A 12,964-nucleotide genomic window follows, 5' to 3' on the forward strand; every position below is an offset into this window, starting at 1 on the left:
CTATGATGCCTTAAATTGAATGTACTACTCCTTGTTGCATACCTTATGCACCTATGTGTTCCTTAGTCTAGGTCAAGATCCAACAATAACTAGATTCTTCAATTCTAATAATTAGTTTTCAAGAGGAATTGGGTATTTGTGAAATTTAGATGCAAAGGAGTTGAAGAGCCCTTACTAGTTTTGTTGAATCCCAACTTGAATTGAACATCTGAACCAATGAAACTCTTTGTATCAATTGAACCAAAAGTACCAAACAAAATCTAGAATCTAAATATTGAACTTTCAAATCACTAGGTTGCCTATAATAGTGAGCTTGTTGAGCCTTCAAACTTGAACTCTAAATCTGTGAACCTCTAAACCTATGAATTTTCTTATACAAATTGAACCTCTTTGAGTGCAAAGAGGTTCAAGATCCAAAACTACAAATTTAATTACTGGGGTCTATATGGGTACCAACATGGGCTCTGACTGTGGGACCATTTTTTACTCAGAAATAGACAAAATTTAGCAATCTTTAGTAAATGATAAGTTCTTTATCGATTGTGCTACAAAGTCACAAGAGAGGGAGTCTCTTATAGAGAAGGAGGAGAGGAGTAGGACAAACTAATTAGCCAAAAACTCCTAAACTACTCACAACAAAAACTTTTCCATGTAGAGATATTTACAAATATGTAGATTGATGAGAAAAACCTTGCCAGGAGAACCAGAGCTAAGAAATAACCTTACATGAATCCATCAACTGACTAGAAGAAATAGCATCCTTTTTAGACTAGTGGGTTGTGCCTTAGTGGAATAGCTCCAAACCCTCGTTTACTAGCGACTTCTTCAATTCTGAACCTTAAGTTAATGTTATGCAAAAATCTGACAACACAACATTCTTTCCCAAATAACCAAACTCTATCATAGCATTCCTTATCTTCAAATGATTTCTCCATAACATTCTTCAAACCAGAAATCATCTCAAATTGAAAAAATAATATTAAGGAAATTCTTTATTGGTCTCAAGACTACTGCCCACAATGGAAAACGCCTTTCCATAATCATGAAAATCATGTTTTCATATTGTTAAAAAGAGAAAATTCATCCAACATGGGATCAAATCTACCATAAAAAAATTCTCGTACTCTATCAAAAATTAGGGCATTATCAAATCTGTAAAACATTTGATCTTTTGTTTTCCCCCACTGTGTCTTTAGATTTTACAACACAAAGCTCAGTAAAATCACACCTCGAAGAATGAAATAGTGAATTCTCAAACAACCTCTAAGAGACTATTTGTTTTAAATTTATACTTGAACTATTCAAAAAGGGATCTCCTTGTCTAAGAGATGATAAAAATCTGCATATGATTTCTCCTTCTTCATTGTTGAAGGAAGTGTCATTCAACATTTCAACTGAGTAACCCATAGGCTAGGGACTAATTTCAAGATTTCCTCCTTCAACTAGAGTTTCAACATGAGAAACATTTTCAACCTATAGTTCTTTCTTATCAACACACCACATTTGATCTTTAAGTTGACAAGATTCTCTAATGGGTTGACCATAGATTTCAAACGATAATGAACCACTTTCAGCCATTTCATTAAAAGTAAGTGATTGAAGTTCTGATAGCATGTTTTTTTACAACCCTTTTCAAACTAATTTTTTTAAAGAAATAACACTACTATCAATTTCAAACTTGAAGCTTCCCAACTCAAGAAAAAAGAGATATTCTAATGCAACTTTATCATCTTTGTGTATGGGAACTTTGATGCTATCTTGATGATTAAAGATTGTATAGTTATGAGAAATGAAGTGAGAGAATATTTTTGGAGGTTCTTCATCATCAACTGCCAACTCCTCTTCAAGTTGTTGTGCCCTTTTTATGTGTTTGTGGAAGTCTTTCAATTTATGAAACTAGATGCACATGCTTCTCCACAATAGGATAGAGTTGCAGTCATCTTTAAGAGTGATCTTTTCTCTCACAACCCAAGAGACACTTTCTTTAAAGTAACCCATGAAATCATGCAACACTTTATTGTTTGTCTCGTAGATTTCCATTAAAGATGGATACAGTCTGGTCTTCTTCGCAACCTTTCCTTTCAAAATGATGAATTAAATTAGAGTTGCTAATCGTGCAAATACAAAGATATTTTATAGAATAACTAAGGAAATAAAAGTGACACTTGTCTTGATTCTAATTAACCAATAGAGTCACCAAAAATCTGTTAGTAAATAGATTTGTCTTCCAAAAACACACTTATAAATTAACCCTAAAGAGCCCAGACAAGAAGACTCAATCAACACTAGTAGTAGGGTCACTTCGTGTGCTTCACTATTGAAAATCATAAGCACCCTTTGAATTATTTGGGTACAGCTCCCCATGTGAGATTTGCAATGAATTTACATAATTTCACACATAGACTGTTTTAACCAAAAAGTACAAAAGGCACACATAAATATGACGTAGATACAAAGAAACTAATTAACCATAGAAAATAATAAGTAAATAATGCTAAGCTCATTTGCCCCAATCATTACATTATAGAGGAAATAATTCAAAGATTGACATTGATCATAAAGCTGACACGCAAACTCAAAGTTTAGATTTACTAATACGTTCCTCCTTTAAACACAATAAAAAAAACAAAGATTTATTACCTAATACACACAAATTACTATTTAGAAAAGTATCTCCCCTCCTATGCCACAAAGTCAAAAATACTATCCCCTTTCTGTGTCTTTCTATTATTTCTAGCTCTCTTCTTGGAGTACAAAGTATGCCCAAGAAGCCAAAATTGGAACCTCTATTCGATGAAAACTCTTGTCTTAAATAGTACTTCTCCTTGGCTTCTTGTATCATGATGACCTTTCAGTTATAATAACTGATTCTTTATTATCTTTGGAAGTTATTCCCCTTTATCACTTCATGTGACCCAATGTCTATTTAAAATTATCTACATAAAAGTAATATTGGGGATATTTATTGAGTCTAATCTTTAGACCATGACACCTGTCATACATTTTGCATGCACTACCTACAGTCGGGTTATCTCCCACCACAGAGTCGATTCTAAGGGATATGTCAATTATAGGGCACTCATACCTTTCAAAATCCCTAGCAGATTAATCAATTTCTTTTAAGATAGAGATTTGAACACATGTGATGTTCATGCACACTCACGATATCCTCTAGAGTTGGGAGCCATTCTCAAGCCTTCCGTACCTTTTGTTCTCATAGGCCCCGTTTGGTTGGGCAAGATGAATTTGTCGCCTAACTAGGTTATCTTATAACTAGGTTTTCAAAAACCTGGTTTTGTGGTTTGGAAAGACAATGGTCTGTTTGGTTGACACTGAAGATGAAAATACCATGGACCCCACAATATTATTAAAAAAACTGTCATAAAGTTCAAAACCCGGGTTTAATTTCAAATTCCACCTTTTTATTGGAAGAAATTGAAAACCAGGTTATAATTTTAACCAACCAAACGCCCATGTTTTTCTGCAAAACCTGGTTTTAACCTGATAACCCGAATTTGGCCCTCATCTTCCAGCAACCAAAACGGGGCCATAATGTAGTCTCAATTCATCAAGGATTGGTTCAACGTTACTTGACCAAGAGTAGCATGTGTTTTTGAATTGCTACACATGGTTGAGCTTTGTGACTACGACACATCTCTCGAGTAATTTCTCACAGCCTATGATGATCTTCCCAAGATGAGGAGGTTTGGCTTCAAAATCATTTGCAAATCTTGGCACCCCACCGTAAACCATAGTTATTAATCTAATTCAAAACATTGCTCACCGTTGGAGGTAGTTACATGTTGGAGTGGATCCATGATTGTGTGCTTAGAGATTGTATGCCAGCATTGTGTATGACTTCACTGTTCATGACCGATCGATGAGAGTATTTGGTAGATTATGTGAATGATTCAAAACACGAAGGGAATCGATTCATTCGACGCCTAGGGATTTTGTTACATTCAAGCTTGAAGATTAATCCCTCTTCCATCATGCTCGACTTTTTGGCTCTCGATCATTTTGTCAAATAATTCACAAACACTATTGAAGTCTCTATATATTGAATTCAACCAAAAGTCAACTAATTTTGTCAGAGTGAATCTCCTATTCCTTCATCCCTCACGGTTTCCAGTGAATTCAGGGCCACTAAGATTCACAATAGGCCTTTGTCTCCTTTAGTTTTGTTCCAACTAATACCGTGCATCTGGTCAAAAACTTGTGATGTTTCTCCTGTGTGGGTAGCTCCAAGTTCATTAGAACCTGACAGATATACTTGCAGATTTTGGAAAATGTTCAGAATGGTTGCAATGAATGAATCTTTCGGCTTGTCTCCTTTGATTTTGGATTTTCGGGCTTTCACACATTATGGTGAAGGCGTAATCTTCAGGATTCGCCAATAGACCTCAACTGATAGGCTCTATTCAGTTTAGCACCTCCCAAGGTATTCATTAAACTGTATTAACATTTTGTCAGACATATCACAAACATACTCCAAGTAAGGTGAATTGACATCCTTTTGTAACGAGCCATAATTATTGTTGGGTTGGTGTGACTTATTCCCTCAAATGTGGTAATCGCTACCTCTACCACACATACTATGCCTTACAAGTGCTGAAATGGGGATATGTGTATGACTTTGGTTGTTGAATGACTATATCCTCTTTTATAGGCCACTCAAATTCCTCGGTCAACAACCAATTCTTTCTTTGCTCTCCACCTATTATGAATGGAAACTCGATGAGAATTTTGCCAAATACATCACAAATATTGTCCCTTTAAAGGAATTGAAGCTTGGTTCCCCTGACATGCAAAAATGGGCATGTGATCTTAACGCATGATCATTCATTTTCTTTTGGACATTTGTAATAAACAAAATCAATTTCCACAATTTGGATTGCCCAAGATGTTATGTTATACATCAAGTTATAAAGTTGGAGGCTTCATTATCATCTCCATTCCTCCATATCAAACTTTTCATAGTTTTGACTCAAAACCAAACTAATGTGGTTTAATGTTTGGAGTACACCTTGTGTGATACTTGACCAGTTGAGGGATCAAGATTTAAAAAAAAAAAATTGTCTTGTCTTCTACAACTCATATTATATCAATGCCTATGATCTCGGGCCTCAATATACATTGTTTGACTACAACTTAGTGCTGAACATAACCATTATGACATTGATATAAAAGGAACTTGAAAGATTTTGAACTGATAATGATTAACTTCAAAACTTGATCTTCAAGAGACTTCAAAAGCTTTTTATCTCTATCATTTCATGAATTGATTTTTCACACTTATTTTGCATAGGTTCTAATCAGGAAATAGGAGGGAACACACATTGAAAACAATCTCAACATGTGTCACCTCTATGTGTCGATATTTTAAAGAAATAACAATCATCATTTTTTGGATCATATTTTTTGACCAGTTATTGAATCTTGATTAGTTTTTGTGCGAACAGTGAATCTTTTGGTATAATATGCATGCATATTGAAAGTAGACACATCTTCAAAATTAATAGGAAGAATGTTTTACATAAATTCATGGACTTTTATTTATTTCATATCTATTTAGCATTTCTCAATGTTTGAATATTTTTCTTGGTAAAAATTGTAGCTAGGTCGATGGGGATTGGTGATCCTAAAGAAAGTTGTAGATAAGTAGATATGTATATGCTTATGTATGATGATTAGGCTATCTATAAGAAAATTAAAGATTAGTAGCTGTAAATAATTTTATAACTAATGATTAGATGAAGGATAAACACCCACCTTTGGAATATTTTGGTTGTTTAGATTATGAAGAAAGGTTGAAGGCATCGCCCTTGATTTTGTAACCGATCATTGTAAAATCTAAAATATATTTGCTTATGTAGATTTGTTTTCTTAACCGGTCTGAATGAGCTTTAGAAAATTTACAAATTAGTAAATCTCATTGGCTTATGAGATCCCATTCTACAACTCTACCAAGCTAGTATGATGTGCAACTAGGGACAAATTTTGGACTAAAAATTATAGTCATTTGTAGGTAGTCTAAAAATCAAATACTTCTTTTCTCTTTATCTATCTTAGAGGATCTTAGAGAACCTCTTTTATTTTTTGTAGAGCTAGAAATGGTGAAGAGCTACCCACTCTCCTTAATGTCCCAAATACACCCTTCATTAACCATGAACCTTGCTTGGTGCCTGAGTTGACATTCCTTAGGATTCCTTACAAAATACTCTAGTGTCATACACAATGATTTTTTATAAGATAAGATAAGATAATTTTTTTGATGTCCAACAGGAAACCAACGAGGGTCTAAGGGGCTGGAAATAGTACAAAGGGAAAATGGCAGTAGGGGGAAAGAACATGAAGGTAAAACAAAAAAAGAACCATGAAAAGTAAAAAAAAAACTAAAAAATCATCACAGGCAAAAAGCAGTCCATAATGGAAAGTTGGGCATTAGAGTAATCATATACTCTGGAAGGTCACTAATAAGTGTGATTTTTGTAGGGTCTAACAAATCTTGTGTGAGCCAAGATAGTACAAGGAGGCTACTTCAATCCTTGGGTAGGAACTATAGGATTTAAGAAAGAGGTGATGAGCTATGTAAGGGTCGATGTTGAGCAAAGCTGGAGTTGTATAGTGTGCTTGCGAAGCTACATGGTCTCCTAAAGGTAGAGTGCAAGATAGTGCTAGTCAATATATCTAAAGAATGAGGGAAGAGATCAACACTGTCTAAAAAAGTAGTAAAATTTCCCTTGGATCTTATAGTAATTGGGGAAACAAAAAAATAAAATTAGACTCGGTCTCAACATCCTTGAGGTGAAAAAGCCAATAGATCCTGTCCTTTTTAATAATCTATTGATCAGTCTGAATACATAGCTGGTGAGATCCCAAGGAGATGTGAAGAGTGTGAGTCCAACGATGAGTGAGGTACTAGGGGTGTAAGATGATCCCATCTTGGATATCAAGGAAGTGCTCAACATAGAAGGCCATAGGTGGGTGGAGCCCACCTGGGGAATTCTTTTAGGTCATGATAACATATTGTCTATAGATGTCAAGTCTAACATGCTCATTCAATTCTCACTAAGGTGGAAGAAGATGGGCTGGAGCATGCAAAGAAAAATAGAAGGGGGGAAGATGATCCAAATTAATACCAATCGAGACTAAGAGGGAAAAGACCTGGGTGTACCAGCAATGAGACTTGTGTTCAGAGTTCAAACCCACAACCTCCATAGAGGAACAATAAACCAAGTAGGAATATCTATGACAATCATTGGAGGAATCAACAAAGCTCCAGAGCTGGTGAAAAAGCCAAACTAAATCAAAGATGATTCACAATCTGAAAGTGTGAGCACCAAACTCTGCAAGAATGATGTCGTGTTGTGTGGACTAGTTACAATTGATAATGTGTTGAAGAAAAAGAGTTTGGAATCTCTCAATAGACACCCAGTCAGACTCCAAGAGGGAGGGGCCCCAAACAGTAGAGCCATAGAGGATAATCGGTTTGATTAGGGAGTTAAGAAGGGACATCTTAGTTGTGGTGTCCTAGAAGTGGTGTCGAAAACACTGTTGCTCAAGAATAGCAAGGGAGCTGAGTCCCTTTTTGACTCTGGGTTGCATGGCTAGTCTCAAGCTGAACTGAGGTTCGAGGTCCATAAAACTTAACCCCCAAGTATGTATATGAAGATGCAATCTCGATATTGGTACCCTAAAAGTAAAAATGGAGGTGTGATGTCCTCAAGCAATAGAAGACCATAACCCAAGTCTTGCCCAAATTTACAACAAGGTTAGATGAGATGTAGAAAGAGGCCAAGCCATCAAGAAGCTATTGAAGACCATTAGGGGAAGATACTAGGAGAATCCATCATTAGCAAATAGGAGAATAGAGATCAACACATGATGCAAGTAACAACCATCACTAGGGAGTGAACAATCATGGAGAAATGCCTCAAGCTCATCAATGTAGATGCCAAAGAGAGTGGGGGAGAGAGGGCAAACCTATTTCACCCCAATAATGCTCTGGATAGGGTCAGAGAAGCCATGTGGAGTCTTGAATCTTCCCACAAAACACTCATATTACCTCATAATAGTCGTATGGAGAATCTCTGAGATCCCCATGTCCCTAAGAAACTGAAAGAGAGCCACCCATGGATCATAGTCAAAGGCTTTGCAAAAGTCAACAAAACAATAGTAAACTTTTGGTGAGTGGTGACGAGCCTCCTCAATGATAGCTCATAAGGTCAAAATGTGATCAGTGGTTTGAAAATATGTACAAAACCTAACCTGACCTCTAGCCTGGCAGTTTTGCTAATCAAGCTCTTTGGACAGGATACCATTGAACACAATTGCATAGAGTTTGGTGAAAGTATGCCCAATCATGATGGTCCTGTAGTTCCTGGGGTCGGAAGCTGGAGCACTAACATGAACTTCCTCTATCTTCCTCTTTTTATTAAGTGTACTATTCATAGCATGCCACACATAGGGGTCCAAAAACTTGTTTCCTTACAAGCATCAATTCATAAGAGACAGAAAAATTCTCTACAATACTCTTGTTGTCACTAGTTTTATAGACCCTGTGTTAAAATCCTACAACATAATGGTTTCTTGAATTCTTCCCTTCCTGACTACCTTCAAGAGTAGGTTATCGGAAAAGAACCAAGCACATACTCCTCTTGATTTGTTTCAGTTCTTTTATGGATTATTTATGTACATTGGCATCTGTAGTAAACAAGCTTCAGTAAAATAAATAATTGATTTCAATATCTATAATATGTCCTCTAGATCTCTGAGTTACTGTAATTATAATTTTACAAAATAAATAAGAGTTCAACAATAGAACAATTAGAAAGATAAAAATTGAAGAGAAGAACAATCACCTCAAATAAAGAAACAAACAACATTTAAGAATTTTAATAAAAAGGCATAGAAATTAATGAAATTAGAATTCAAAACCCCTTAGAAAATTCTAAACTTAAAAATCTCAATCTCAAAGATCTCACCTCCATAGAGAACCCATAGACAAAATAGTAAAAACAACATGGCAATTTTCACAAAAGATGAAATACAACATACTATATCTTTTAAAACAACACAAGTCTTTAAGACGCTTATCCCAAAATGTAATTCCAAAAGTAAGCAATCTCTCAAAATTGGACACGGCTATCCTCCATACGAAAATCAACAATATTATGGATTTTTCTAAAAATTTCAGCATTTGATCTTCATGATCTGTCTAGTTTGTAGTAAAAAACAACAACAAAATTGGAAAAAAATCACTATGTTTTGGTAAATCTGAAACAAACAAACAAAAGACTTTATTTTATCTTTAGTACATTTTATCTGGAAATTAGCCTATCCCCTAAAAATTACCAAGACGGCTATGTATACCCACTTATTTCCTAGATTGTGATTCAGGTCCGGAATGAAATATTCTTCCTCAAGACAAAAAGCCTCCTTCTTAAGATTTTGGTGCTAATGGTTTCGCCATCGAAGCCTACGACTCTTTCTGCAGCGAGAGATATCGGAGATCTTTTGAATATAATTCCACTTCCCCTCACCATTCTCCTTCACATAAGCCTCCATAATTTCATCGTCAACATCCAACCATGGCCTGTAGCTAATTCTGTTGCACCATAGAATTTGTTTGGTAGCGTGATATATAAACCCACAACTTTTTTCATATGAAAATTTATGGTGGCCCTAGTCATACGGAAACACACTAATGGTATAGTTAACAACAAACAAATATAGAAAAGACATATATAGCATCAAATATAACATTATAGTAGAGAAATTAAACAAAATATTTTATAACTATAAATTTTCACAGAAAACCAATATGGAAATTGTAAATTAATTTGCATGTGGATTCACTCGACCTACATAGGCAGGGAGTTATGGAGATCGAATTTAATAGCTGTGCGGACCTTACTCCCACTATTATTAAAAACTAATTGCTTATACGTTCGTTATATATGCACAATCAAGAAAATAGTAGTTACTGAACTGTACTGCTATTAAAATTAATCATAATCATAGACAGAAAATTATAGTCTTTCACTGATTTGCGATAGTGAACATCAAAATTAACAACATTTTTACAAAGTACATGTCAATATCCTTGGATCTTGTTATTTTAGACGAGACATAACAAATGGACTCAGACATCAAGCCAATCCAAACTGAAGTATTCTTCCACAATTTCAACTCTAAGCTCTAGAATACAAGTGTTCTTTACCCCCAACCACTGCTTCCCAATCGTCTCATCACAGGTAACAAGCTTCAGAGAAGTGAGTTCAGAAACAGCTGCAGGTAACATTGTCAGGCGGGAACATTCTCTCATGTCAAGCTCCTTCAATTTCTTGAGTTGCCCTATTTCCTTGGGAAGTTCTTTCAAGCCCTCGCATAGTGAGATGTCTAGATACTCCAACTGTTTAAGCTCTCCAATCGATGCAGGAAGCTGTTCCAGGCATGGTAATGCCGATAATCTTAACACTCCTAGATTGCTCATTTTTCCAAGATTATCTGGTAAGTTTTGAAGCTGATGGCAGTTGGTAATGGACAAGGACAGAATGGAGGGTATACTGCAGATGCTAGAAGGTAACTCCTCCAAGTTATTGCTGTGGTCGAAGTTAAAATCTTGTAGCTTGGTGAACATGGGTACATTTTCAAATCCTTCACATAAGCTCAGAGATAGCTTCTCTATATTCCGCAGTGCTTGAATGCTCTGTTTTCCACCAAGGGGTGAAATCAACCTCTCCAAGCGGACACTCTTCAGTTGAGTGAGTGAAGATAATACATCTATACCTTTCACTCTTGCCTTCTCCGTGACGAGATTGGATATCATCAGAAACTTTAGCTTTTTCATGGACTTCAGAAATGGGGGAAGAAAGTATTCTGTCGAAGTGAAGAGTAACAGCAAAACCTCTGTTTCAGGAAAGTTCATATCATACCAGTCTTTTTCGTCCATACGGCCTGCAGTATTATTAATTGCAAAGAAATTCTAGTTACAAAATTGTACGGTAATGCCAACTTCTACTGAAGTTTACAAAAAATTTGAACATGCCGACTAACTAACTTTGAAATCGGATGTTAACTTAATTTACGGAGAAAATTATTCCTGAAATTTAAATATTTTCAATAGCTCAAGATCAAAAACGAAATTCAAATATTAGTATTGCAAAGAAATATTTGTCTGACCAAAATGGATGTGTAAGAGATTTTTGATAACTGACCAGTGAAAATGGAAAGAAATTTAGAATCAGATGCTCTATCTCTCAGCAACTCCCACTTTTGTAACGAACCCAAGTTCTTTCCTTCGATGAACAATCTGTTGTGGTGGACTACACTTTGCTGATGTTCCAGATGCAAGACCAAATCTCGCATTACATCACACTGGGAGACGTATAACTCTGAAGTATTTCTATGTGCGATTGATGTATTTCCTCTGTTAAGTGAAAACATATAAGCCTGGTATTGAAAAAAAATAACTAAAAGAAATCAAATATATAAAAGCAAAGGCAAATACCTTGGATTGCCTATTAAATTTAACAGCTTTCTGTTTGCAAGTTCTGATAAGATGGCTAAAGCGTGAGCCTTTTGCAGCTTTTCAACATAAACCCAAATGTCTAGAAGGGCATCAGCACAGATTTTGATGTCTGCGGGAAATAATCCCAAGTCCAAGAGACATTCGCGCAGTACATCTGGCAAGGAGTCAACACTGATCCGCGGCAAAGTATATAGCCCTCTTCTCTGATTAACTGATCTATCTTTTCTTTTACAAATCTTCTTCGCTGCCCTCTTCCAAGCCTTGTGCGATTCCACTTGCATAAAGCTTGCAGTCACCGAAACCATGTCTTAAAACTATTTACAAAAGGGTCAAATTATTTTTCTGATTTGAAACTTGCTGATGCTTTATTTTCCTCAAATTCTTCTCTTTGCAAGGCTACCGAAATTGTCTTCTTTATAAAAGTTGGTTTTCCTGAAGATGCAACGAAATCGGCATCCTCAGCGTTGAGTTGGTTTCATTGAAGTTGCAATGAAACTGGTAGCCTAAGCGTGTAGGCCAAGAAATCTGAATATTATTTTTCTTGTGCTAGCGGTTTGATAATGCTCATCAAGAATCTTGGTGGAATTCAATTCCAATGCTGCATGCTTTCTAATTTATTCTTTGACTGAGCCCTTAACATGTATCTTCCATATCCTTTCACAAGACATAATCTTTCCTCGCAAGTTGTCAATTGTTTCGTATTTGCTTCTTGCGTTTAATAATGTCGCCTTGTCTGCTACTGTGCGTTTTCCATTCGTCCACGTACGAAGCTGACTTCTCATTTCGCGACGCTTTCGAAAGTAGCTTTTCTTAATATAAGAAGAGGGAGGAGCCTTCTATCACCGCGTTTCGGATCTTCTAACCTTATCATTGTCAAAATTTACTTTTCTAACTTGTACCATCTTTTATATATATATATATATATATATATATATATATTTATTGTTGATCATTTATAAATATAAATTACTATTTAAATTAATGAGTAATAATCTTCAAGTTATAATAAGAATTGTTGGATTGATGTTGATAATTAGAAAGGTAGTTGTGATGGTTTTGATAAAAGCTTTTAAATTGATGCATATAATACAAGACATATTACCAATAGAATTGTTAAAATATTGGTGCCTATAAAACACTCATAGCCAATGCTTATTAAAAAGCATAAAAAGTGGTGGAGAATCTACTAGAACCTGCTTCTCCTTCTAGTTACCCTATGTGGAAGCTATTTTTGTTGAAGAACAAAACACTTTGAAAGACATTTTTCTTCTTACAAGACCTCACTTGATTATATACAATACTTCAAAATATTTTTTTCCTGTTTTAATGGTTACATGACTTGGATTACATTAGTATATATCCACAATTTCCATAATCATTTTTACAGATATTCGATTCAAGTGATTATGTAAAATCTACTACAAAAAG

At 35.4% G+C, this 12,964-nt stretch overlaps 1 protein-coding gene across 1 annotated transcript; it reads right to left on the reverse strand.

The window, feature by feature from the left end:
- Nucleotides 1-10,023: 10,023 nt before the first annotated feature.
- On the reverse strand, nt 10,024-12,026 carry LOC149560697 (putative disease resistance protein At4g33300). Its single transcript, XM_089823649.1, has 3 exons — nt 11,516-12,026; nt 11,223-11,434; nt 10,024-10,962 (listed from the first exon to the last, which is right to left on the reverse strand). Exons 1-3 carry the CDS (start codon nt 11,839-11,841, stop codon nt 10,148-10,150), a joined length of 1,353 nt encoding a protein of 450 aa, XP_089679775.1. The 5' UTR covers nt 11,842-12,026; the 3' UTR covers nt 10,024-10,147.
- Nucleotides 12,027-12,964: the final 938 nt, after the last annotated feature.

Source organism: Cupressus sempervirens, chromosome 4, assembly GCF_028749045.1.
Source record: "Cupressus sempervirens isolate cs-2001-9-10 chromosome 4, ASM2874904v1, whole genome shotgun sequence".
In the NCBI taxonomy this organism is placed as follows: Eukaryota; Viridiplantae; Streptophyta; class Pinopsida; order Cupressales; family Cupressaceae; genus Cupressus; species Cupressus sempervirens.